We start from the raw sequence: 27,283 nt of genomic DNA, 5'->3' as shown, positions 1-27,283 counted from the left end.
CCCAGGGAGAGAGGCAGAAAAGGGGGATTTCCCTCTCTGTGATTTCCCACTTAGAAGTAAACTGACTGCTGAGTGACCTTTACTTTGCCTTCTATCCTATGTGTAAGTACCCTTTGTTTTCCTTCAGTGTGCTCCATTCTGTTGCACCAGTGCAATTCAGCTGGTTTGCATGCAAATAAAAAGGACCGAACCCCGCCCCCCCAAAGTCCTCGAACGACTTTTGCTATTATCTTTATGTTCCAAGCACCTAGGACTGCCTTTAAAGAGAAAAAGAACTCAAATTGTACCAGCAAGCTTTTAAAATAGGATTCCTTCAATCCAGCAGAGTCTATTTAATCGTAACAGCAGTGGCTCAGTGGGTTTGAACTTAAAGCGGGGAGTGTTACCAGCATATGCAAACCATGTCGAACGTAAGCTTCATATAGCCTTTTCCATGCTGGTTTAGTCTTCCGTGGCTTTTCCAGCTTTCACTTTTGTGAGGCGTTGAGGGCTTTGGGCTGATCTCCAAAAAGGAGGCTTTTGGCTGTTGGTTGCCAGAACAGCAAACAGTAGTATGTTACTTGATTCATTGATTTATTTTAGTTCAGCCGTTCCCAAACTTTTTGGGCTACTGCCCACTCGGTTCTACAAACTCAACCCCAGTGCCCCCTACCCTGTCCTAAAAAAAGCATTATTAGTGAGCATGACTCACTAAAGATACCGTAATAACAATAAAATTTCAAAACTGTGACAATTAATTGCACATCTATTCAAAATCAAATTAAAACTTTTTAGTTGAAATTTATCCAACAAAACTGGTGAACTTGATCCAGTGGTACCAGCTCTTCAAAGTCTGTGAAAAAATTATGATAGTTTCCACCAAATTTGCCAGCATGGTGCCATAGCTTGATCTATTGTAAATTAGTGAACAACACAGTTGAAGGGGCCCACCTCCTGTCCCCTTGCCTCTTAGTGCCCCCCTGGGTAATCCCGCCGCCCCCCAGGGGGTGGTACTGCCCACTTTGGGAACCACTGTTTAATGCATTAGCCAAAAAAGCCATAGCAGGTGATAAGTTACAGTATAACTGAATTTTGGGGAGCTGATATTAATGGGGTGTGTCTGCCTGGAGTCCCCGTGAGAAAGGCTATAAATAACATAAATTAGTTCCTGATAAGCACAAAATTGCTTGCTTCTATCAGAGCTGCTTGTATTGGTGTATTTCACTTGCCTTATTCCTCTCCAGTGTTCTGGGAATAAGTTCCAGCTTATGTAAACGCACATGTTTTTTATGCTCGTTTTACGTTTCTCCATTTTTCAAACCAGTTCAGAAATTTTAGCAGCAGCTTCAGGCAATGGCATGGGAATTTATTTATTTATTGGGTTTATATCTCACCTTCTATCCCAGCCAAGGCCGAGTCAGGGAAATAAAAGGAGAACTAACCATGAAGGTTATTGGAGGGCCAGCGGTGGTGACCATGGGACAGATCATGAGAGGGAGGGCACCTTGGCCATCTTCTGTGTGTGTGTTGGAGGGTGGGGTTGTGAATTTCCTGCATTGTTCAGGGGGTTGGACTAGATGACCCTGGTGGTCCCTTCCAACTCTGTGATTCTGTGACATCTTAGCCATCTGCCCTGGTAGTTTCTGAACTGTCACCTGCCTGTCCTGTTCCCGTTTTCCGAAACTTTCCTCGCTGGTGCTGGCAACCTGCTTTTTAAAAGTAGCAAGGCTTTAATTCTTGGGGTGTCAACAGAGGCTTGAGCCCCAAACAGTCCTGGCCAAAGTTGGCAGCCGAACGCGTACTGCTGTCCCAGAACTCTCCTATTCCTAGCCTGTGTGGTGTAGTGGTTAAGAGCGGTGGACTCTGATCTGGTGAACTGGATTTGTTTCCCCACTCCTACACATGAAGCCAGCTGGGTGACCTTGGGCAAGTTACAGCTCTGTTAGAGCTCTCTCAGCCCCACCTACCTCACAGGGTGTCTGGGGAGGGGAAGGGAAGGTGATTGTAAGCCGGTTAGAGTCTCCCTTAAGTGGTAGAGAAAACTGGCTTATAAAAACCAACTCTTCTTCTTCTTCTAAACTTTTGCTGGGCGGCATTTTCGGTATGCTTCGGAGGTTGAGCCAAACCACAAGAACAAGCTTGTCAGCATAATAGTGTGGGTGGCTGAATAACGCAAGCTGCAGGTCGAGACGTGAACCGTGGCAACCGACACAGCCAGGCGGGCCACTTCTAGCCTTCCTTGCATCCAGCTGAAACCGCGCTTGCCTTGGTTGCAGCAAGCATGGTTACTCGGTGGGGGTGAGGCCGCGCGCATAAGCGCAATTCAGGATCTCCCCTCGGGCTACAAAGTAATGGCTCAGTGAGTCACTTTCAGCCAGCGGGTTTTATTGCAAGATCGAGTTTGCTGAATGTCAATGACTGAACTTAAGTTGATTTGCAATATACCATGGAAAGGGGCTTTTTTTTTAAAAGTCAGCAAACATATGAGCATGTTGAGCAGGTGACGATGACTCTTGCCCAGGTGAATCTGAAAGCCGGCGCTTTGAAGAGGGTGGGGCGGGGCAGTTAATTCCGTTGAGTGCCCACCCATTCCCGTTCATACTTAGTGAATCCTGCCAAAGATGTCTTCTCTCCCTCCCGCAACGAGTACCAAAATGTCATGCTGGGAGAGTCTAATTGTATCCCTTTTCATTACACAGCTATCCTTTTTAATTCCCAAACCACTCCCAAGGGGGAAATTGTGGTTTTCTTGGCAGATGCTTCCTAAGCCTTTGCTGGTTCTGGTCATATTTCTTTTTTTTCCCCCTGCATCGTTGCTGCTTTTATTGCTCCAGCAGCAAAGCCTCTGTTGCCTCCGCAGGGAAATTTTGAGAGCCAAGGAAGATGTTGGTGAGCAGATAATTTTGTGATTGGCGAGCAGAGTCCCACCGGTTGAGACAAGGCCGGCACCTTGCAGCTGGTGGGGTGTGTCTTGGAGTGGCAAGGTCTTCTTTCTGACCAGATACACAGAATCATAGAATCCTAGAGTCGGAAGGGGCAACGCAGGCCATCTAGTCCAACCCCCTTCTCAATGCAGGATCAGCCTAAAGCATCCCTGACAAGTGCTTGTCCAGCCTCTGCTTAAAGACTGCCAGTGATGGGGGAGGGAGCTCACCATCTCCCTAGGAAGCTGATTCCACTGTTGAACAACTCTTACTGTAAAAACATTTTCCTAATATCCAGCCAGTACCTTTCCACCCACAATTTAAACCCATTATTGTGAGTCCTATCCTCTGCTTATAGATCTCTGCTTATAGCAGAGGATAGGTTATAGATCAAATCAAGCCTGAACTGACCCTAGAAGCTAAAATGACTAAACTGAGGCTCTCGTATTTTGGTCACATCATGAGACAAGAGTCACTGGAAAAGACAGTCATGCTAGGAAAAGTTGAGGGCAGCAGGAAAAGAGGAAGACCCAACAAGAGATGGACTGACTCAATAAAGGAAGCCACAGCCCTCAATTTGCAAGATCTGAGCAAGGCTGTCAAAGATAGGACATTTTGGAGGACTTTGATTCATAGGGTCGCCATGAGTCGGAAGCGACTTGACGGCACTTAACACACACACACACACACACACACACACACACATCCTCTGCTGCCAACAGGAACAGCTCCCTGCCCTCCTCTAAGTGACAGCCCTTCAAATACTTCAAGAGAGCAATCCTGTCCCCTCTCAACCTCCTCTTCTCCAGACTGAACATTCCCAACTCCATCAGCCTTTCCTCATAGGGCTTGGTCTCCAGGCCCCTGATCATCCTCGTCGCTGTCCTCTGCACCCGCTCCATTCTGTCCACATCCTCCAGAACTGCACACAGTACTCCAGGTGTGGCCTGACCAATGCAGTGTACAGCGGAACTATGGCATCTTGCAATTTGAATGTTAAGCCTCTGTTGGTGCACCCCAAGATACACTTATACATTGCCACCAAAGGATGTGTTCATGTTGGGGAGGAGACCTCAAGGTTATTCTCCTTTCCTCATGAGCCTGTGTAAACTAGAACTCGGTTTGTGGCATGTTAAGAGGACCCACATGCCACCAGGTAAGAAATAGAACCGCCTCCCCTCTTCTTGATCAATAGCCCTGAGGTTTCCTATCACTAAGTTGCCCACCTGTCTGAAGATGTAGGTCCTCTTCCGTTTTACTGTTCAGCACAGTGGTGCTAAAATTTGTACAGGTAAGGGTACAGTTCAGACAGCTCAAAATAAGTGCCATCCTCTTGAAATCGCATTGTGCCTCATCTGATTTCTTGGGATAAGTGACGCAATCAGAGTACTCGAGTTGGGGGTGGATGTCGATTTGGGGATGTTAACTCTGAATCTGCCACCACTTGCACTGTGGACAGGGTTGCTGTTTGGGATTGTTTAGAACAAGCGTGGTGTAGTGGTTAAGAGTGGTGGTTTGCAACGATGGGCTCTAACCTGGAGAACCGGGTTCGATTCCCCACTCCCCCTACAAGAGCGGCAGAGGCTAATCTGGTGAACTGGATTTGTTTCCCCTCTCCTCCACACTAAGCCAGCTGGGTGACCTTGGGCCAGTCACAGCTCTCTTAGAGCTCAGCCTCACCTACCTCACCGGGTGTCTGTTGTGGGGAGGGGAAGGGAAGGTGATTGTAAGCCAGTCTGATTCTTCCTTAAGTGGTAGAGAAAGTCGGCATATAAAAACCAACTCTTCTTCTTCACAGCAGACAGAGTGGTGTGTTTATCCACCGGTGATGATGGGATTATTTTTCTTGGGGTGAGAGAGGAATCAGTCCCTAGCCCTTGGCTATCCCTGGGAGGGAAGGCTCCCTTCTTCTTTTACCAACTTGCTTCAGCCTCTGAATTATCCTTTGAGCATATAAACAAATGGGAGGTAAGTGGTAGTTAGCACAGACAGCTGCTGATGTGGACAGACCTTTGGTCATCTTAGGGAAATTTGGCTGCTGGAGACCCTTACTGGGTTCACCTGGAAGTGTGCCTGACGTTCGTTTGGTAAGTTAAGTTGCACAAACAGCAACTTAACTTATGCTAACTTAAACAAATCTTCATTCACTATATTCACAAAATCTTCACAATCTTCACAAAATCAAAATCTGCAAGCATTATCTTCACAAAACCTAGCAATAAGCTCCCCTTGAAGCTAACCCTTTACTGAACTAATCCTCACAATAAAACTGAACCTTACAATAAAATATTACAAGCTTTAAAATAAAACTAATCCTTACAACGCTTACAAGAAAAAAAGGAAAAGAAGCATACTTACCTGGTCCAGATGCAAGCAGAAAAGAATGCCAATGCACAGCGAGTTCACGGTACCATACTGTGGGGAGAATTTTCCTTACTTCTCCCCCTTTCTCTCGGTCCCTCGTGATTAGCTATCTCTCTGCCTGCTACTTACCAGGAGCAGAGTTCAGAGAATTTAACCATGCACACAAGCCACTTTTAAACAGCACACACCAAACGTATAAAGTAAATCATGCAGCTTTATTATACTTTCAAGGAAATATAAAGCAAAGAGAGAAAGCAATATTTAACTGAATATATATATGACAGCACACACACTGACAGACACAGACAAACAGAGATCTCTGAGGTCGTTCCAAGGAAGAGACAGAAATGGGTCTCTCTCTTAGAAGGACGATGGGCTGGGCTCTTTGATAGCCTTTTATAGGTTGAACTGTGTGAGAGAGGTCTCAAATGGCCCCCTCCTGCCAAATTAGTCAGGAGATGAGTTTTCACAAATCATGGCTATAAGTTGTTTGCGAATATTTTGTTTCATAATAAGTTTCATAATGTCGAAGGCTTTCACGGTCAGAGTTCATTGGTTCTTGTAGGTTATCCGGGCTGTGTAACCGTGGTCTTGGAATTTTCTTTCCTGGCGTTTCGCAGCAACTGTGGCAGGCATCTTCAGAGTAGTAACACTGAAGGACAGTGTCTCTGAGACACTGAGACAGAGACACTGTCCTTCAGTGTTACTACTCTGAAGATGCCTGCCACAGTTGCTGGCGAAACGCCAGGAAAGAAAATTCCAAGACCACGGTTACACAGCCCGGATAACCTACAAGAACCAGTTTCATAATAAGTTTGCCATGTCCAGGTCTCTGACAACCATCTGTTCATCCGTTACCCTGTGTTCATAAACAATTTCCTCACTGCGTACATGACCTTGTTACTCTGAACATGATTAATAAGCTACAGATTAATAAAATTGGGTTTTCTTAACCCAAACCAATATTTAATATAAACTAATGTTCAATACAAAAAATTCTCACCACAGTCCCCAGCATCTGGTCTCCTTCTCCAGAAACACTTTGCTTCTCCCTTTCTTCTCCTGTGCATTATGCCCCACCATCACCTTCCATCCAGTTAATCAAAGCTTCTCTAGAAGAATTTTACATTGGGTCAGAAGTAGCTGATCATGTACAGCGTGGTGTAGTGGTTAAGAGCAGTGGTTTGGAGCGGTGGACTCTGACCTGGAGAACCCCGTTTGATTCCTCAGTCCTCCACATGAGTGGCGGAGGCTAATCTGGTGAACTGGATTTGTTTCCCCGCTCCTCCACATGAAGCCAGCTGGGTGACCTAGGGCTAGTCACACTCTCTCATCCCCACCTACCTCACAGGGTATCTGTTGTGGGGAGGGGAAGGGAAGGTGATTGTAAGCTGGTTTGAATCTGCCTTACGTGGTAGAGAAAGTCGGCGTATAAAAACCAGCTCTTCCAGATGGGGCTGTGTTTCTCAAGTCCTTTCTTTTGATGCTTTCTCCTGTGTTGTTTGCATTTCCAGTTATCTACCTCCTGAATTTTTCCGTATTGTACTTTTGTACTTTCCGTATTGTTTGGCACCTTAAGCAAGAGTGTGAGCTGATCTTAAGGATGGGAAACTCCTTACCAGATGTTCAGTGTATTCTCCAGCAGCTGGATATCGGTAGCCATGCATCCAGCCTTTAATTGTGTTTTGTGGCCCAGTCTTGGAAAACCAGCCCATGTTGCTGCTGCTGTTAACCCTCCTCTGGTAGTATCATTAGCGTTTCCCCCTTTTTTTTTCCAGGTCACTGAAGTGGTAATGATCTATGATGCAGAGAAGCAGCGGCCCCGAGGTAAAGGAGAATTTAGTTTGTCCTCGAAAATCTCTTTATCCTCTTCCTCTGGTCAGATGGCAAACTCTCATATCCTTCCCTCGCCCCCGAAAAGCAGTTTTTATATATTAGTTGTGTGCATTGCCTCAGGAATTTTCACGTTAACTCTTCACTTCATGTAGGCTTTTTGTGCAGTTCCATCTGGTGTTGTGTGCGTGCTTTTGAAGTTGGATGTTACGTGTCCATCTCCAAACCCCCTCCCTCCCCGGGTGTTTTCCTTAACAAAAATATAACACCTGAATTAAGATGCTTCAAATAGCAAAACAGAAAGTGAGGGAGGGGGGGAGAATAGGAAGCGCCTTCTAGTTTTCTGCCCCCTTCCTTTTTTTCCAGAAAGCAAACACATGTTAAAAACCTAGCAGCCCATTTTTTAGAGTTACAATTATTTCTACCTGGCAGACAAGGTGAGAGCCAGCATGGTGTAGTGGTTTTGAGCGGTGGACTCTGACCTGGAGAATCGGGTTTGATTCCCCACTCCTCCACATGAGCGGCGGTGGCTAATCTGGTGAACTGGGTTGGTTTCCCCACTCCTCCACATGAAGCTAGCTGGGTGACCATGAGCTAGTCACAGCTCTCTTAGAGCTCTCTCAGCCCCACCTACCTCACAGGGTGTCTGCTGTGGGGAGGGGAAGGGAAGGTTATTGTAAGCCAGTTTGATTCTTCCTTGAGCGGTAGAGAAAGTCAGCATATAAAAAGCAACTCTTCTTCTTCTAGATACAATTTTATTGTGCTTTTCTTTCCTTTCTTTTTGTCCAGCGACTAGAGTTGATATTCATGGTTTTAAGAGCCCATGATGATGAACTGCTGCTTGAAAAGCGCTTTGGCGGAGGATCTCTGCCATCCCCTGTTTTTGTGCCAGGGGGAAAACTGCTTTCCCCTAAGTCAGTAGGCTGAGTAATAAGCATGTCTTGTCATCTTCAGTCTCGGGGAAGTAGCTGCTGTTGTCGTCCAGTTTTCCATTGCAACAGTCACCTTTCAGTTGGCTGATAGAGGCAGTATTTTAAAAAATGTCATCAATGTGAGTTTGCGCCCAGCCACCCTGTAGCATGTTGAACATGCTGGAAAATAGTTTGCCATCTCGACTCCACTCCTTCTCCTTGACTCCCATTATTTAAAGCAATATGGTCAGTTCTTCACTTCATATTTATTAAACTGTTAAGTCTTAGTTATTATTTTTAATTTAGACATACATCCTTAGTGGCATATTTAAGTGTTTCATAGTAAAAGTACAGTAAACATTAAGTTCTTTCTTTCCCCCTCTTTTTCTCTCTCTCTGTGAACTGTTTTGTGATTAATATCTCTTTTAGATTTCTTCTCTCTAGGTGATAATTTATCACAGAGGTACAGGCCATTTCCACAAACCAAGGCGGGGTCAGGCTTTGACTTTATTGGAGTGTAAACGAAGTTTCAATATTTGGGAAACAGCAGCTGGGAGCGGTTGATCTCATTTTGATGCTTTCCCTCATTTTGTAACAGCTTTGCACTGTTTCAACAGGAAAATTCACTGATAAAGCAAAGAGCAGCACCTTTTGGTGGGGGCGTAGGTGGGTTTTTTAAAAATAGTGAGGGCAACAGGAATTTGCTCTACTAGCCGACACCTCTGTCCTGCTCGTCCACTCCGAAGACCGCACACAATCGAGTCTTTTGACTTGGCCACTGATGAAGCAAGGATTCCCATAGACTTTTTCTCTCCAATCGTGGCTCTTATAAAATCCTTCTTTCGTAACCCACCCACCCCCCACTGCTATCACTACTTGCGAATTGCAAGCAAAAAAAAAACAACCGTCCCGTTTTACCAAATGTGGCTCAAAAGTCTTGGAGCCAGAGAACAACAGCGGCGTTTGGTTGCTCTGCCCGCAGGTGCCGCATTGCAACTGGTGTGGGCAGCGCCCGTTACCAAACGTGGGCCGGGCCGCTGTCCCTGTTACAGGGGTGCAGCGTAGATCCGGCCTCACCCCAATGCTGGCAACGTTCTGCATGGCTGTGCACAGCCCCACATCAGCCCCACTGAGCAGCATGTTCCGGCAATCAGCAACTTTCCAAGCATGCCGCTCGTACCCCTTGTCATGCGCTCCGTTCAGCCGCTCTTCCAGAGTGCCTCACGGTTCCCCTTATCAGCCTGTGATGTCTCTTCACTTATCGCGAGTGCCACATCGGGATCAGACCCTTGGTTGAAGAAAGTTGCTCCAGTTTGTGCCCCGGTCGCTCTGAATGCCATTTGCCGTTTTATTCCCAAATGTATCCCTTCCGTGACCGGCAAGCCTGCCCAGGTGTGGATGCTGAGGGGTGCCAGTTCTTTACCCACCTTGGGGGGTCCTCAATCGGCCAGGAGCAAGGCAAGCCTATTGCTATTTTAAAGAAATTATTCCCATCTCGGGTTTACTCGCATACGTCCGCTGCTCAGTGTCTGATTCTGTAAAATGCTGTCAAGAGCCCGTACAGTTTCTTCTTTTACTTTGAATCTCTGCTTGTTCAGGGCCTTGCGTTCATCAGAGAGCCAGTGTGGTGTAGTGGTTAAGAGTGGTGGTTTGGAGCGGTGGACTCTTAATCTAGAGAACCGGTTTTGATTCCCCACTCCTCCACATGAGTGTCAGAGGCTAATCTAGTGAACTGGATTTGTTTCCTCACTCCTACACATGAAGCCAGCTGGGTGACCTTGGGCTAGTCACAGCTCTCTCAGCCCCACCTACCTCACAGGGTGTCTGTTGTGGGGAAGGGAAGGTGATTGTAAGCCGGTTTGATTCTTCCTTAAGTGGTAGAGAAAGTCGGCATATATAAACCAACTCCTCCTCCTTCCTTTTCTTCTCCGACCTATGTAGTGTTTGGGAAGCTTTACACAGAATCCCTCCTCCTAGTGCCTTATTCCCCTTTTTACTGATTGAGCGTTTGGCCTGAGTGGTTAACGGCTTGTTGCGAGCTTGTCACACGCTGCGTCCGAAACTAAATTATAACTTCAGTCCAGGTGTCTTAAGCCCGAACATTCTTCCAGCCATTCCACCCAGTGCACGATTGTAAGGACTTTGTGTTTTCCCACTCTGTCCTCACAACAAAACAGCGAGGGCAGGCTGGGCTGGTAGCAACTTGCCCAAGACTGCCCCCGTGCGCTTTGTGAATTGAGCTTTGATCTCTCTGGGGCCAATTCATTAATGTATTTCCCCCCGCAAACTTCTTTGGAGTTCTCAGACTCCTATGCGTTTTTGCAGGCACATAAATATATCTGCATAGGGAAATGCACTTCAAGGCGGTCAAGTGTTTTTAAGTCCTGCTGAAAATAAATGAGTAGAAAGTGTTCTGTGGAACTCCTCGCAGCTCTGTTTTGGGCCCACTTGGCTTTCTGTGGCCTGGGCCATTATTTTTACCTCAAGTGCACCACATAACTCTTCAAGCATATAAGCACAGTGTACCCTTCTAGGTAGGGTTGCCAACCTCCAGGTGGTGGCTGGAGACTTCCCGCTATTACCACTGATCTCCAGGTGCGACAGATCAGTTTCCCGGGAGAAAATGGCTGCTTTGGAAGGTGAACTCTGTCGTATTATTCCCCACGGGAGTCCCTCCCCAAGCCCCGCCCTCCTTAGGCTCCACCCTCCAAATCTCCAGGTGTTTCCCAATCTGGAGCTGGCAACCCTAGGCATCGCCTTTACATTTTGACTTGCTCTGTCAGTAGAGACTTGTTTTCAAAATAATAGGACAGTGGGAGACTGTTTTTAGAAGATCGCTGGTAGGGTACAGGTTGGCAGGCAGCAAATAATGGATTTGATACCCTGGAAGAACACACAGAAAGTGTTGGTGGAACAGATTGCTGCTCGTATTCTCAAAGCAGCCTGTTTCTCAAAGACCCTGTCAGTGCCCTGCAAGGAAAACGCATTACAGTACCAGGGGGAGAGGGCGGAAGATGGTCATGATGAGGAGTCAGAGTGAGTTGTCTGTCTTCATCTTCCACTGACGAGCAGAAGAAGGAGAAAGATTTTTTCCCCTGTGATTCGTCATAGTTACTGCAGCCCCCACCCCTAGTCCTGCAGCGTCTTCGGCTTCTGGGGCGCAGTTCCAACCTCAGAGGCATTTCAGGATAAAGAGCAGGCTGCTTGGGGAAGGCAGGGACAGATCTTCTCTGCCAGCACCTTCCGTGAATACTTCCAGGAGACCAGGCCCGTGTTTGTCGCCACCAAACCCACTTCCCCAATCCCCCTCTCCGGCATCTTACGAAACAGTATATGTCGTTGATGACCATATTATTCAGAGAAGTATATGTTTAGGTATCCCAAAAGTTTTTTGGGCTTGTTTAATCCGCAGATGGTTTTTGCTTTTTGCATTTCAGTCTTTTGTAAGTCTTTCTACACCATATTCATTGCTGGCTTCCAGCTATTCAAATTTATTTACAGTCATAGACCAGCAACAGTTGATATAGTACCAGCCATGTTAAAACTATTGGATTCCACCATTACAACAATGCAATACATCTCTAATCCAAGGTGATAAATCTCTAATCTAAATAAATAGCTATTGTATTCTACTCCAATTTATGGGCAAAGTCATATCCTCATCATACACACCTACACACAATTTGTTAATATACAACTTTATCAAATGATACATTTAAAACACCTAAATCTCTATACATTAACTATAACTAATAAAAGTGCTTAAAATTTAAGGTACCTTCTTCTAACTTATTGAGCATGCTAGTGCACAGAATTTTGCCACCTTAAGGGTAGTTTCATTGAAACTATTGGCAAGAAGGTGGTCAGTATCAAAGGAAACTCAACGAAAGTTGGGTTAGTTCCAATGCTAACACTTAAAAAAAAATTCCTCCAGAATCACATAGTGTTTCCCAACCTCTTCTGGACCACCTGTCTAATAACAGAATCATAAACCATCTTCACCAACCTCTTTCTCCCCCATCCATTCCAGATTTTCAATCTCCCACCCCCCCGGGCACATGCCGTATCGCTTCCTGATTCTGGAATTTCAGTTTCCAGCAGCAACAGGGGCAGCTTCCGGAAAGAGGGCTTCTGGGTTTCCATCGCTACTTGATGACTGCTCATACTACCTGTGAAATGGTGCACGAAGCCAATCTACTTTCTGCTTAGCCCAAGTTGGTAGGACCTTAGAATGGAACAAAGACCTTAGAACTCTTGTCAGTATTTGAACACGTGGCATGTAGACGACGGTTACTCGTGGGCTGATATTTTTAGGTATTTGGAACCCCTTTATAGAAACTGATGGGTAGATCTGCCACCTCTGTTATATTTTTGTCTTTATGTATTCCTTTCTTTTAAAAATTCTATTTAGTTGTTGGGTTTTGAGTTTTTCTCCTTGCTCTGTCCCCCCCTGTTCTTTTTGAAAGAATTCTTTTTAAAAAGCCGGATCTCCCCGTCTTATCTAGGTTTTAGTGCCTTTTTCCTTTAAAAAAACACACCTTTGTTTTCTTGCCGCCTCCCCCTTTCCCCCTTACTTTGAAAAAGAAAAATGAGCTCCTTGCATAAAGGCAATCAGTAAACGTTCTTTTGAGGACTCCCCATCCTACCCCTTTTATGCTCTTAACAGAAATCTTTCTCAATGCCCTGAGCATGGCTCTGATGCAGAAGTGCCAATCTTTTCGCTAGAAAAGCCTGCCTTCAGACGATCGCACTCAGACGCAGAGACCGTTCGTTCGACCAAGACTTAACAACTTCGTTTATACTGCCAGTCTCTTGCACGCAAGGAGGTGCTTTTTAAAAGCCCCCCCCCCAAAAAAATCCATTTATTTTTGTTGAATTTGTTTCTTAGTTTTGTTGCTGGAAGCAGAATTTTGACCTGCTGCAAATCTACTTTGGCCTGTATCTTTGTGTCTTTTTAAATATGAATCTTCTCTATGATAAGGCTCCGTGGGCTTACCCAACCCTGTTGGGTAAGCTTAGAGAGACACTAACTGTGACAGAGACTGTATCTTTTTTTTTCTGTTGAACGCTTTAGAGCAATAAATGGCTGCTGTCAGCACTAGCTGCAAAGCAAAATGCAAACCAAGGGGGAGATCTTGGGTTTCAGAAAACAACGCCTTCCCCTGTCCATCACCTTTTCCCCTTAACCGTCTAAATTCAGTTGCAAATAAAAGCTGCATTGGCATTGGAGGGCGGGGGTGCATCAACAAATCGATAGCATTCAACCGTGGAACTGTTGGGGTTTGCTTTTGGGGGTTTCCCCCCCAGCGTTAATAGCCGAGGCACAAGGCAGACTTGAAGGCCCCCTAACCCGTGTGTGATCACGCCCCTAACTGTGCCCCTTCACCCAGGCACACCCTGTCCAGCGGATTGGGTTTTTTTTTTTTGGGCCACCTGCACCGTCCGCCGAGACCACCCCCCGAAACCCTTGCTCGAACCCTTGGTTCCGCCCCTAATACTGTTCATCATCCTGTTTTGTGTCACAACACCCTGCTACCTTGATTCACTCTTCGTCGTTGGCTAGGTTTTGGATTTATTACTTTCGAGGACGAACAATCAGTGGACCAGGCTGTCAACATGCATTTTCACGACATCATGGGCAAAAAAGTGTGTAGTTGTAGTTTTATTTTACCTTAAGACAAAGCTGAGGCTTGGGGCAACGTGGCAATTTGGCTGACGAAGGCGACCTGGTAGCTGGGGAGGTGGGGGGTAGTGTTGGTCGGGCAGCACTGAAGGGAAAAGAATCCTCCCGGATAAAGCCAAAGCCGGAGACATCTTTAGCTCAATAGACAATTCATTTTCCACCTATCCATTTCCCACCTATTCTTCTGAAGACCTACCCTTTAAGAAGGCTGAAACTGGGTTTCCAGGAACTGTGGGTTTCCATGGAAGTCTTAACGAGGGCTCCTGTCAGCAGACACACTTGCCCGAACCACTATCTGCCATTATCCCTCTTCCCCACACAACGGGCAGCCTCAGAGAGAGGGTTGGCGGCGTGTTTGAGCTCGTGCTTGGTTCGTGTGAGCAAAAGTCGCACCCAGTCGGGACAATTGGGGCCCTGCCCAGCTGGGATGGACTCCCCCTTCCAAACCCTGTGCAAAATCCAGCTGTACTTCAGCAGACGGTACCAAAAAGGCTTCCTGAAATTTGAAAAAACGAAATGAAAACTTTGACTTAAATTTCACAGAAATACATAGAACGCTTCCTTTGTTGATCCAGCATTACTTTTCCGATGTGCCCAGGGCATTATACTTGTGCAGCTGCGCCGTTGTGAGCAAAGGCAAGCCGCATTAGGCGCTTCTGTAAGAGTCCTCAGCCTTCTGTCCCGTTCACATGTGCCTTGCGTCCAAGAATTTCACCCCCTCTCTTCCCAACACACACACGCACCCAAGGGGCAAGTAGAGAAGTTAACTTGAATGGTCCGGACGGAAGGTTATCTTGAAACGCCAGTGAAATCTCCATGTTGCCAAAGGCTCAGTTTCCCATGACCTCTCCTTCAGATGCGTGTTCCGTGTTTCCTATTCCAGCTTGCGGGGGGTCGGGGGAGTGGAAGGCCTCATGTTCACCGTGGCCTTTTTCAGGGAGGATAAATTCGAACAAACTTGACAGAGCATCATGAAGGAATGGTTCTAAACAAAAACGAAAAAGATTGGGTCACTTACTGTGAAACTTTGATACGAACCCACTTGGACTTTTATAGCTAATAGTTTTTTTTGTTAACCACAGTACAGTTAAGTGACCTTTGGTTGTTGTCACCTTCATACTGTGTTGTCGGCACTTAAGAAGCTGGATGGGTGGGGAAGGCTGTGCCTCCCTCCTCTGAGGAAGCTGCTGGCCTCAGAGCGGAGCTTTTCCCCCGAGGAGGCAAGCTGGAGGCGGCAGTGGCCAGCCTGGGTAGTCCCGCAGAGCATCCTCTACCTTGAAATTGTCCCGGCCTCTGCAAAAGGAAACTGGGGGGACGACAGTGAGGGATTCTGGGGCGATGCCACAAATGTTTGCAACCATCCAGTTTGGTTTGGCGGTCCAAACATTAGCAACGGCTGTCATGGCGGAGTTGAACGCCGTTGGAGTTTTAAAAGGTTTTGCTGATTAATTTTTAACATGAAAACTGGGGTGTGCGGAATTGAGTCCTGTCCCGCCACGCTTGAGTGGTCTTCCCTAAAAAAATTTAAAAATTCTGATCGGAGCCTCTCAGCAATCTGCTAATTTTACTGCAAGTACTAGAAATTTGCTTGTCAAAAATGAAAAAATGTGCATGTAACGATTCCCCACAACCCTCTGAAAAATGCTTACTAGGGTATTCTGGTTAATATTGGTCAGCGTAACTTAGGTGAATATTCCACCTGTGCTAGGAACTTATCGCTCTTGTTTCCCTGGTGGCTATTGGTGCCAGTTCTGAACATTCAGGAGATACGATACCCCCGGCTGGGGCTTCAGAACATCTCGGAACAAGATCATGGGCCGACGCGTCCGTTTCAAAAGCAGCATCCTCCGTAGGCCTTATTGCAGTTGGGTATGGAATAGCTGGTTTCTTTTGAGGCACAAAAGGCACCCCCAAAATTTGAACCAAATTGCATCGTAAACCTGGCTGGGAGCACTGCCGTAATATTACAGCCGGTCTTAACGGGAGTCGAAGCCGAATCATGTTTAAAGGGTATTGAATCAGCCTCCATAAGCAGCTCTTGGACCAAAGGTGTTCTGACTCGTCTGTCCGGATGTTGTGTTTACCAGGTGGAGTCCAAATTGGCATCTTTGGCCCACTCATCCCCTTAAGTGTAACGAATGGCACTTGAGCTTTCTGCAATGCTGCCACCATCTGGGAAATTTATGAAACCGTCGAAGCCACGAAGCCGCTCTGGCAGCCTTGTTTTCTGTTTGAAAGCAATTAAAACAGGGCAAAAGCAAAAAACTTGCCTTGCTTTGTAAATAGCAGCCAGGTTGCTTGAGCACATCGGGGCCCATTGCTTAGGACAGGTGCATTCCCCCTTGTTCTCTTCGCCACCCATCAGTCCTTCAGTTCAATAGGCCACGATGGATAGCCGTGTTAATTTGTCACTAGCAGTAGAAAAGAGCAAAAGTCCAGTAGTACCTTAAAGCCTAACAAAATTTCTGGCAGGGTCTGAGCTTTCGTGAGCCACAGCTCACTTCTTCAGATAAAGCTAGAATGTGGGTCCATCTATCCTTAAGTAGAGAAGAGTGAATTAGACATGCAATGGCAATGTAAATGTCAAAAGCAAGTAAATGCCATTAGCAGGCATGATTGGATCAGGTGTGGTATGCAGAGGGGTAGTAGGTGTAGAGAAATTAGCATTGGTAATGAGACAGGAATCCCAGATCCCTATTCAATCCAGGAGAAGTCTAATTCATTCTTCTCTGCTTAAGGATAGATGGACTCACATTCTAGCTGTATCTGAAGCAGTGAGCTGTGACTCACAAAAGCTCCTACCCTGCCAGACATTTTGTTAGGCTTTAAGGTGCTGCTGGACTCCTGCTCTTTTCTGCTGCTAATTCAGTAGACGTTTGTGTTACCTGCACAGAGGATGGTGGCAAGTGCTGGGGGACACCTGAGCCTTACAAGCGCTGCCCATGCGATCGTGTATATTTATCACATTGCTGCCACACCTTTCTTCCCAAGAGCCCAGGGCATGGACGGTCCCCCACTCAGGCACCTCCTGGATTCAGGCCTGCTTAGCCCCAGCGGGATCGCTGCACTCTGCATGTCTTCAAACCACGCCCTGGGCTCTTTGCAGGCAAATCTGCCTGATGGGTTAAGCGTGGCTGAGACAAACCGAAATCTTGCAAGCTTTATTCGAACAGGTTTAGGCTAAAAACTGTATGGTTTTTCAGCAAAGTGTGTTAACTGGATGGGAAGCTCGCTTTAAGTACCCCAGGCACTCATATTGGCCTTGGAGCGCTGGGGTACGTGCTCTAGAAGGAAATGTGTCCCCTGATTTGCAGAGCAGTTCCATTCTCTCACCCACCCCCCGGGACATAACACAGTATGAAGGTTTTGCTTCTTATTGACGCAACTGTCCATTTTTTTATTACCTGCATGTTTGTTTACTTTTTCGTTAGATGTAATGTAAGGTTCTCTTATCACATCCATTCCTTCTGACATTGTTTGAGTTAATTGAGGTTCTTTAAGCGTTAGCCTGGGGAAGGTAAGTCTCTCTCTTCCATTAGACTTTTAAATTAAAAACAAACAAACCTTAAGTTGTTTTTTTTAATGGATTTTTAAAAAAAGGAGAAACTGAAATGTGTGTTTCTCAGGTATTGAACAGAGCTGAAATTTCAGTTTTGGAAGTGATGGATTTCAGTCCTAAATTCCATCACTTTCTTCAATTAAACCACCACCACCATCACAAAAAAAGATCTGACTAAAGCACCTTCTTTTACCTTTTACTTCTCTTCCACTTCACCTGTAAACTTTTACCTGTGAGGCAAGATGTTAAGAGCTATAAATCGAGAGCGAAAATCCTTCAAGCAGTTGCTGCTGCTGAACTAGCAAGTGAAACGATTTAATGGAAGACAGATCTTGTGGAGAGGGTCTGTTTTGCCCGGGCTTCACATGAAGTGAAAAGTCTTGGAACGGCTCGCTCTGACATCCGTGGTACCTGAGAAACATTTACTTTTTTTAAAATAAAGTGTCCTTAAATAAAGTTTAATACCTTTTTAAGTACTTAGCCATAAGTTATAAGGTGCTAAGATATAGTTTTTTAAAGTGTAAATTATGGGTGTGTGAGAAAGGGGAAGAAGGGGGCAATTTGACCACGCAGCCTCTCCCCCCTGAGCGCCTGGTCTCTTTCTCTAGGTGGAGGTGAAGCGTGCCGAGCCTCGGGATAACAAAAGCCAGACGCCAGGGCCGACGGGTGCCAGCCAGTGGGGAAGCCGCATCATGCCAAGCGCTGCCAATGGCTGGGCAGGGCAGCCCCCACCGACTTGGCAGCAAGGCTACGGGCCTCAAGGTATTTCTTTACAGTCCACGCTGGGATCCCGAGTTGACTTCTCAAGACAGATCTCTCCCCCCCCCCCCCGGTGACTGTTTCAAAACACCGTTTTAGCTTTCAAACTGGCTGCTGCTGCCGCTTTGCTCCTGGGCCCAGTTCAGGCTTTCCCTGGGGGCCAAAAATCCTGTTATCAAGTTGGTGGAGTGGGTGCGCTCGGCCCCCTCCCCCCATGCGCCAAGCAGGCAGCTGAGTGGGCCGTGGCCACGTGGGCGTTCTTGGCTTCTTGTCCTTGCATGCAAACAAAAATATTTGGAGAGCATCTATCTTATTTATACATGCTTAAGTATATACTTTATACGCTCACTGGCTACCAGAAGCCCCATCTGTATCCTGTTCGCCACAAAATGTGGGCAGTTGGTTTTGTCCGGCTGTTCTTTGCACTGGAGAAAGCTGCCAGCATTAGGTGCACGGAGTGGTAGGATATAATTTGGTGTTGTGCAGAAAGGGGACATTATCAACACTTAAAGCCCTAAATGTGCTTTAAATTTAAAGTTAACCTTTGTTACTTTTGGGATGGCTGTCGGATACACGGAGAGGGCACGGGAACTTTTAAAACCAGTTCGCCCATCTCTTACTTGGTTGATGCTCTTTAACCTTTTGGGCTGTGGGTATTTGACTTGATCTCTTGTTCACACCCGACATGCTGTCCGCTGCATCTCTCACTAGCCTTCTGCAGCCCCGCCTCAAAAGTCTCGTGAGGAAAGCCACCACCAACTAGTGTCCGAATGCCTCACTTCACAATAACACTATATAAATGGAATTGCTCAGTTCAGTTCTTCATTATTACAGTCCACGACCAGTAGGCGTATAAAGGAAACATTAATTACAGAAAGAATAAAATTTATATACAAATGATCTTGTCACACACAGGATAGTCCTAATAGATACCAGCTAAAACTGCACGTATCTGTCAGCGACTTAACACTTCGACACTATCCTGGGCAAATACTAGAGATTAAGTCATTTCAAGGAACTAATGTCTCTGCCCCTCTTCAGGATTAAAGGCCCTTCTCAGTTTTTCTGTGATTACAGACCTGGGCACAAAACCGGGCAACCAATTGAGTCGAATAACTTTACCTGAGGATAAGTGTACCCTTGTTAAGGTCCTACAGACCAAGGGTCGGTGCCCGGGCAAACACTAGCTCGGTGCAGCATGCCCCATGGCAGATGCCACGGGCAGGGCTGTCGCTTCCAGCATTGTTGTCCGGCACTGCTCCTGGCTGCGGTCCTCCACATTGACGCCAGATGTTAAGGCTAGGGTGGAGGATCTCCCCTTCGATGAAAAAGCGCTGTTCCACGAACAGGCGGGACAAGAACCTCCACAATCTCAGAAAGCAGAGGCAAACTGCCAAGTCCCTGGGCATAACCCAGCTGTCGGCTGCTCTGTCCCATTGACTGAATAACTTTTGACAGTGTGCTTAATACTTCTTGAAGTTCCCACTGCCCTCCCGAGAAGGTGAGGTGATAAAATACCCGCCCTGTTCTTGATGAAGTAGGTGTCGTCTCCTGACATGGTGTCTTTGTCTTCCTTCCCCCTCGCCTTAGGTATGTGGGTACCAGCAGGACAAGCACTTGGTAAGTGTATTATGAGCCTAGAGGGTCCTGGATACGGGAGCTGGAATTAATTATGCAAAGCCAAATGATCAGCGTTATGATTGTTGTGAGGCTGTGAAGAATTATGGGGTAGCCTTCTTGAACTGCAGTTCCCAGGGGTCTTTGAGCTTTTGACTTCTACCACTCCTTCATTTTGCTTTTTTGTGGGGGAACTAAGCCTGGGATTTGTTGATTAGTCAACAGTTGGGGGGGAGGGCAGTACTTAGAGTGTTTTGCTTTTTAATGAGAATGCTATGCCGCGTAATAGTTTGGTTGCATTGGCCAAAGAAAACAATACTATTGGTTTGTTGTACTGTGAAGTGTGACCAGATGACTCTCCTAAGTCCCCCACAATCTTACACAATTTGATGCAGCTGACCCCCCTGCCCCCAAAAGCAATGCAAAAAAAATCCCATAGAAGTCCCGCCCCCCGGCCTTGCGCTGATCAGAGGCGACGAATCACCGCATGCCCAGGGTGAAAACTTTCAAAGCGCGCAATTAGCAGTACAAAATTCTGAGAAATTTAGCTTAGAGTATAGCAAGCAGTGTCCCTCGAGGACTGATTCTGGCCGAGAAGTCGCCAGCCTCTGGTTTTGTTTTTGACTCCTTGTGTCTCCCCTGACGTCTGCCCAGGTGGGTACGGCCCCCCTCCTCCAGGCCGAGGAGCTCCACCACCACCACCGCCTTTTACCTCGTACATCGTCTCCACACCTCCAGGAGGATTTGCACCCCCACAGGGCTTCCCACAGGGATACGGCACCCCTCCACCCTTCAGTAAGTATTCCTGACCGATGCTGCGTGTGTGTCGGTGCATGCGTTCACGTGCCCCAATTGGCCCTCCTTATCTCTAGCGGAGCCTGCAAAGAGGGCGGGGAAGCGGGAAGGAATCTTGAGGGGTGCCCCCTTTCCCGCTCGGGCCGCAGTCGAACAAGTAGCCTAGCGCAGGCCCTTCTCCTGTACTGGGAGCCCCTTCTACGTCGGAGTGAACGTTCCCTCTCCTGTTCCCCCTCTCAGGCTTTGGCTACGGTGCTCCGCCTCCTCCGCCCGACCAGTTTGCCCCCGCTGGCGTTCCTCCACCGCCTGCCACCCCCGGGGCCACACCACTAGCTTTCCCACCACCACCGCCACCATCTCAGCCAACTCAGGACATGAGCAAGCCACCAACCGGCCAACCAGAATTCCCCTATAGTCAGTTTGGTAAGTGTTTGGCGTAGAATCTGTTGGTCTTGGTCTCTTTCTTCCCAGATTTTCCTGCTTCCCCTTTTATTGTTCAGAAGGGCTCGGTGGAGGGGTGGGGTGGGGGGAACAGGGTTGCATGCGAGTGCCGTAGAATGTTGCCCCCCGCTCTGGCAAAAGATTTCCAAAACGTTCACCGCTGAGATTGTGGCCATCTCCCCTGCCTTTGAAAAGGTGTTTTCTTGGGATAGATAGATATATACTTGGCATAGAATCATAGAGTTGGAAGGGACCACCAGGGTCATTAGTTCAACCCCCGCACAATGCAGGAAATTCAAAACTACCTCCCCCCTACACCCCAGTGACCCCTACTCCATGCCCAGAAGATGGCCAAGGTGCCCTCCCTCTCATGATCTGCCTAAGGTCGTAGAATCAGCATTGCTGACAGATGGCCATCTAGCCTCTTCTTAAAAACCTCCAGGGAAGGAGAGCTCACCACCTCCCGAGGAAGCCTGTTCCACTGAGGAACCACTCTAACTTAGAAAATTCTTCCTGATGTCTAGACAGAAACTCTTTTGATTTAATTTCAACCCATTGTTTCTGGGGCAACAGAAAACAACTCGGCACCCTCCTTTATATGACAGCCCTTCAAGTACTTGAAGATGGCTATCATCCCCTTGTGGTGGCTGTCACTGTTAAGTGCAAGCTGGCCCTTGAGAACTTTCTCAAACCTGGCAGAACTGCCTTCTAGGAACAGAGTAACCATCTGTGGGAGAAGACTTAGGGTGATCTGGGCAGAGTGTCAGCTGCAATTCAAGTGGACTTGGGAGATGCCGAAAAGGGGGCTTTTAACCCTGAAGAGTGGGGAGGGGAGGCAGCTACGAATTTAACTGAGTGTGTGGTTTCTATGAGTAGGCCCTCTTTGGAAGCAACCTTCCAGGCCTGCATGGGGCTTTAAAAAAGGACATTTGACTCATCATCTTGTCTTTAGAGTTGAAACAAAGGTAGGAGAGCCAATTTGCAAGCTTGAGTTAGCCAGCGTAAATTCACATCACTTTCTGTGGACATACCTAACCTGCAAAACATGGGTTCATTTGGGCATCACTGAGAAAATGGCCAGCATCAAAAAAAGTAGATTTTTTTTTTATAGTTCTATTTTGAATTTACGGGGAGTTGCTTTCAGCGCTCCTTGACACAAATCTAGGCACACTTCATCCCTTTAACTGCTCGCTCTTTTGGTAGCTAATCCTCTGTCAGATCCCGATGCTCCAGGGGGTTAAGGCTAGCGGCTTCTGGCTTCCCCCTCAGATACTCTGGGGCAGGCTTGCTTCTGGAGGGGTTTTACACCTCCACCTTTCTCAAAGGGTTCGCCTCTCCAGTTCAGTCGCGTAAGGGAGTGCGTTTTGTTTGCAACCTGATTGTAGAGGAGTTGACTGTTGGAAGCATTTTGCAGGGCCGTGTTAACCTTGGAAGTATGAGAATTTGTATCAGGGTTGCTTTAAGGCATTTATGTTCCTTTCTGTAGGACTGTGCTGGACTCTAGCAGAAACTTTAGGTGGGGGCTGTCTTTATTTACACTCAGAGTTGGAAGGGACCACCAGGGTCATCTAGTCCAACCTCCTCTCAACATAGGATCTACCACTATAATATAGGAACAGAGAATAAAACTGCTGCTATCATACTGCCTTTGTACAAATCTATGGTGAGGCCAAACTTGGAATACTGTGTACAGTTCTGGTCGCCACTCCTCAAAAAGGATATTGCAGAGCTTGAGAAGGTGCAGAAAAGAGCAACCAAAATGAACAGGGGACTAGAGAATGGCCCTATGAGGTGCAGTTAAAACGCTTAGGGCTGCTTAGCTTGGACCGAAGGTGATTAAGGGGAGGCATGATAGAGGTCTATAAAAATATGTATGGTATGGAGAGAGTGGATGGAAAAGCTTTTCTCCCTCTCTCATAATACTAGAACGCGGGGTCATCTGCTGAAGCTTGAGGGTGAGAGATTCAAAACAGATAAAAGGAAGTCTTTCTTCACACAACGCATAGTTAAACTGTGGAACTCCCTGCCCCAAGATGTGGTGATGGTTGCCAACTTGGAAGGCTTTAAGAGGGGATACACATGTTCATGAAAGAGAGGGGTATTCATGGCCTCTAGTCAAAATGAGTACTAGTCATGATGCGTACCTATTCTCTCCAGGATCAGAGGAGCAGGCCTATTATCGTAGGTGCTGTGGAACACAGGCAGGATGGTGCTGCTGCAGTCATCTTGTTTGTGGGCTTCCTAGAGGCACCTGGTTGGCCACTGTGTGAACAGACTGCTGGACTTGATGGACTTTGGTCTGATCCAGCAGTGCTTTTCTTATGTTCTTAATATCCCCAAAGAGTAAGTATCCAGTGGATACTTACAGACCTCCAATGATGAAGAATCTACCACCTAACAAGGGTGAGTGACGAACACTGTCAGGAAGTTCTTCCTCATAGGACATGGTCTCCAAACCCCTCATCAGCTTCATTGCCCTATGCTGGACTCCTTCCAGTTTGCTGACAACCTTCCTAAACTGTCATGTGCAAAACTGAACATAGTACTCGAGGTGAGGTCTAACCAAAGCCGTGTACAGCGGCACCGATACCACACTTGACCATGACACTACGCTTCTGCAAATGAAGCCTAAAATCGCATTAGCCTTTTTTTTAACAACTGCATCACACTGCTAAGCTCATATTAAGCTTGTGGTCCACTAGAACCCCCAGATCCTTTCCACCAGTTGTACCATCCACCCAGGTTTTAAAGGTAAAGGTCCCCTGTGCAAGCACCGGGTCATCCCTGACCCATGGGGTGACGTCACATCCCAATGTTTTCTAGGCAGACTTCATTTATGGGGTGGTTTGCCAGTGCCTTCCCCAGTCATCTTCCCTTTACCCCCAGCCAGCTGGGTCCTCATTTTACCGACCTCGGAAGGATGGAAGGCTGAGTCAACCTTGAGCCGGCTACCTGAAACTGACTTCCGTCGGGATCAAACTCAGGTCGTGAGCAGAGCTTGGACTGCAGTACCGCAGCTTACCACTCTGCGCCACGGGGCTCTTTTACCCATCTAATATTTATATAACTGATTTTTACTACCCAAGTGCAGCACTTTACATTTGCCCCTGTTAAACTTCATTTTGTTTGCCTGCGCCAATCCTCCATCCTGCCCTGACCTGGGTAGCCCCAGGCTAGCCTGATCTCGTCAGATCTCAGAAGCTGAGCAGGGTCGACCCTGGCAAGCATTTGGATGGGAGACCTCCGAGGAATACCAAGGGCGTGATGCGGAGGCAAGGAGTGGCAGTCAACCTCTGAATGTCTCTTGCCTTGAAAACCCCACTAGGGGAGGCCATAAGTCAGATATGACTTCATGGCCACAAAAAATAATAATCTTGCATCCTAGCCCAAGCCCAGCTGCATCCTATTTTTGTCATCCAAAGTATTAACTACCCCAGCTGCATCCTATTTTTGTCATCCAAAGTATTAACTACCCCACTCAGTTCAGTATCATCCACAAACCTGATGAACAGGGGCCTGATGGGGGAGGGGCCGTGGCTCAGTGATAGAGCATCTGCTTGGCGTGCACAAGGTCCCAGGTTCAATCCCCAGCATTTCCAGTTAAAGGGACTAGGCAAATAGGTGATGTGGAAGACCTCTGCCTGAGACCCTAGAGAGCTGCTGCCGGTCTGAGTAGACAATACTGACTTTGATGGACCAAGGGTCTGAGTCAGTAGAAGGCAGCTTCATGTGTTCATGTGTTGAATGTGAACTATTAGGTTGACATTCAAGGAAGGGAGGCATAGCAAAATAGACTTGTGTTCTTCTCTGATCTTGGAAGAAGAGTTGGTTTTTATATGCTGGGTTTCTCTGCCACTTAAGGGAGAATCAAACCGGCTTACAATCACCTTCCCCTCTTCTGCACCGGAAAACCCTCGCAGCTGACTTGGGTGCTGTTGCCGGCTATGGAATGCCTTGTGAATTTTATGCCGTTCAAAGAGATTTTCTGTCAGCAAGCTCCTTGTAGCATACGGGAGGGGAAGGGTGTCTGGAGGCTCAAGGTAACATCTTGAGGAACCATTGAGGGTGGTGGAAAAAAGTATTCTCCAGAACGCTTTGCTAATCCGAGTACTGTGGGGCCTTTTTGAAATTTTCTGCAAGTGATCGAGCAGGGGAGGGGCTGTGGCTCAGTGGTAGAGCATCTGCTTGGCATGCAGAAGGTCCCAGGTTCAATCCCTAGCATCTCCAGTTAGCGGGACCAGGCAAGTAGGTGATGTGAAAGACCTCTGCCTGAGACCCTGGAGAGCTGCTGCCCTTCTGAGTAGACTGAGTAGACTTTGATGGACCAAGGGTCTGACTCAGCAGAAGTCTGCTTCATGTGTTCATGTGTTGTGAGAGGCTTGTTGAATGCATAAGTTTGCTTTGTTGTCCTTTTTTTGCGCCCAAAAAGGTTCCTCACCTGGCTTCAGGGAAACAGGCAGGGTGGAACAATGGGGAAAAGATGTTGCCGATTCAGGTGTTGTTGGGTTTTTGCTTTGTAAGGACAGGTGTATTTCTCCTGCCCACCTGCAGATTGCCCTACAAACTGCATCTCTGCACAAGCCTCTGATTTCCAGAAGAGCCTTAAAGGCATTCTTGTCTGTCCTGGTCAGGATTGTGCTGAGGCCACGAGCATATGGGGAGGTGCTTTCCTTACCTGCTTCTGGTGTGAAAGGTGCTTTTGTCCCCCTGCTGATTCCAAACTCTTTACGTTTGGAAGGTGTATCCCCCAGTATTTCCTGTAGTTTGATTCTAGTACTTACACTGCTTGTTAAGGGAGAGGCCAAGAAAAAAAATAATAAAGAAAATAAATTTGGTGTGCTAACTCCTGCTGCCTGGCGTGTCCTCCTAAAAAAAAGAAAGAAAGAAAGAAACTGCGAAGCCTTTCCTGAACTCCTCAAGATAGGGCGCTATAAGAAATCCAAAGGTAGATTGCCCTTTGAACTGGAGAGGCTTGATACTCAGGATCGAAATGGTTCAGGACTCATCCAGTTCAGTGTCCAAATCTTGTCACCTGCTCATTTAAGGCCGTTTACCACGAGTTGCGAAGAATCCTTGCTTCACACGTATGTATCCCTCATCCAGTGCTAAGCAGCATTATATGGGCAAGGTTGTCTTTTCCCTTCTGCACGTTTTTTCACTATAAGATGCGTAGCTGTTAAGATTTCTAAGTGGGGGGTTTGTAGACGTTGCTTAAATTATCGTGGCACCTTCACAGACCCTTGGGCAGTGTCTTCGAAACGCTGCCAGTCCTTCTTTCAGCTAGGGTGACCATAAGCACGGCATTGTGGGTAAGTTTCCCTCATCCCTTTCCGAGAGAATTGTAGGTTTTGTGCAGGGCTCTCTTGGGGGTTTAGTCACCCTGGTTTCCTCCATTTCTTACCAGGGCTGGGTACCTATTCTCAAGACCCTTCAGGCTTCGGGCCAATTCTTTGTTTACACACTTATGGTCAGGCTGAGAAGTGAGTTACCCTAGGTAGGTGGAGCCTCTTTAAACCAAATCCTCTTGCTTGTAAAACTGTGTGTTGAAGGGATTGGTGGGGCGGGGGGAAGAAGTAACCGTATTTTTCTTGCAGGTGGTTCCCCTCTTAAGAGGTGGGTGGGGGAGGTGATTGCCCTCCGCTAGTGACTTTTCGAGTTCAAACGGTCGTTGACCCTTGTTCCAAGAATTAGAATCTTAGAGTTAGAAGGGACCACCAGGGTCATCTAGTCCAACCCCTTGCACAATGCAGGAAATTCACAACTACCTCCCCCCAACACACACACACAGTGACCCCCTACTCCATGCCCACAAGATGCCTTCCCTCTCATGATCTGCCTAAAGTCATCGAATCAGCCTTGCTGACAGATGGCCATCTAGCTTCTGCTTTAAAACCTCCAGGGAAGGACAGCTCACCACCTCCCGAGGAAGCCTGTTCCACTGAGGAACCGCTCGAACTGTTAGAAAATTCTTCCTAATGTCTAGACGGAAACTCTTTTGATTTTATTTCAACCCATGGGTTCTGGTCCGACCTTCTGGGGCAACAGAAAACAACTTGGCACCATCCTCTCTATCAGCCCTTCGAGTACTTAAAGATGGTTTTCATATCCCCTCTCAGTCTTCTCTTCAGGCCAAAATTCTGCTTCCCTGTGCTTGTTATTAGTATTCCCTTCCAGAAAATAGGGCTGAGGGTTTCCTGTTCTCACTAATTCACCTTCTGCTCTGTCGGGAACAGACACGATCTTTGAGAAGTGGCTTCCTGCCTCTCCCTCCCTTTTCCTTTTGGCACGAAGCTACGTAAGGGTGCCCCGCAGCTCTTCCTCCTTGCTCCGCTTGATTGAGAAGAAGCCGTCCTCTTTGTGATGGGCAGTGACGCCCTGGGAGCGGCGAAGCAGCACAGATTCAGACAACTGCCACGAA

At 47.2% G+C, this 27,283-nt stretch overlaps 1 protein-coding gene across 3 annotated transcripts in view; it reads left to right on the top strand.

The window, feature by feature from the left end:
• Positions 1-26,360, top strand: part of DAZAP1 (DAZ associated protein 1) — a 157,238-nt gene extending 130,878 nt beyond the window's left edge. For all 3 annotated transcript variants that reach the window (XM_056845585.1, XM_056845584.1, XM_056845583.1), the window contains 7 exons: positions 7,046-7,094; positions 13,575-13,657; positions 17,862-18,015; positions 19,603-19,632; positions 20,284-20,424; positions 20,665-20,847; positions 26,270-26,360. In XM_056845585.1, coding sequence (XP_056701563.1) covers positions 7,046-7,094; positions 13,575-13,657; positions 17,862-18,015; positions 19,603-19,632; positions 20,284-20,424; positions 20,665-20,847; positions 26,270-26,349 — 720 coding nt within the window. In that variant the 3' untranslated portion in view covers positions 26,350-26,360. The remainder of the gene's footprint in view (positions 1-7,045; positions 7,095-13,574; positions 13,658-17,861; positions 18,016-19,602; positions 19,633-20,283; positions 20,425-20,664; positions 20,848-26,269) is intronic.
• The last annotated feature ends 923 nt before the right edge of the window (positions 26,361-27,283 follow it).

The sequence above is a fragment of the Euleptes europaea genome, chromosome 2 (genome assembly GCF_029931775.1).
Source record: "Euleptes europaea isolate rEulEur1 chromosome 2, rEulEur1.hap1, whole genome shotgun sequence".
NCBI lineage: Eukaryota > Metazoa > Chordata > Lepidosauria > Squamata > Sphaerodactylidae > Euleptes > Euleptes europaea.
The sequence above is the reverse complement of the archived record's forward strand: the minus strand, read 5'-3'. Positions and strand labels throughout refer to the sequence as shown.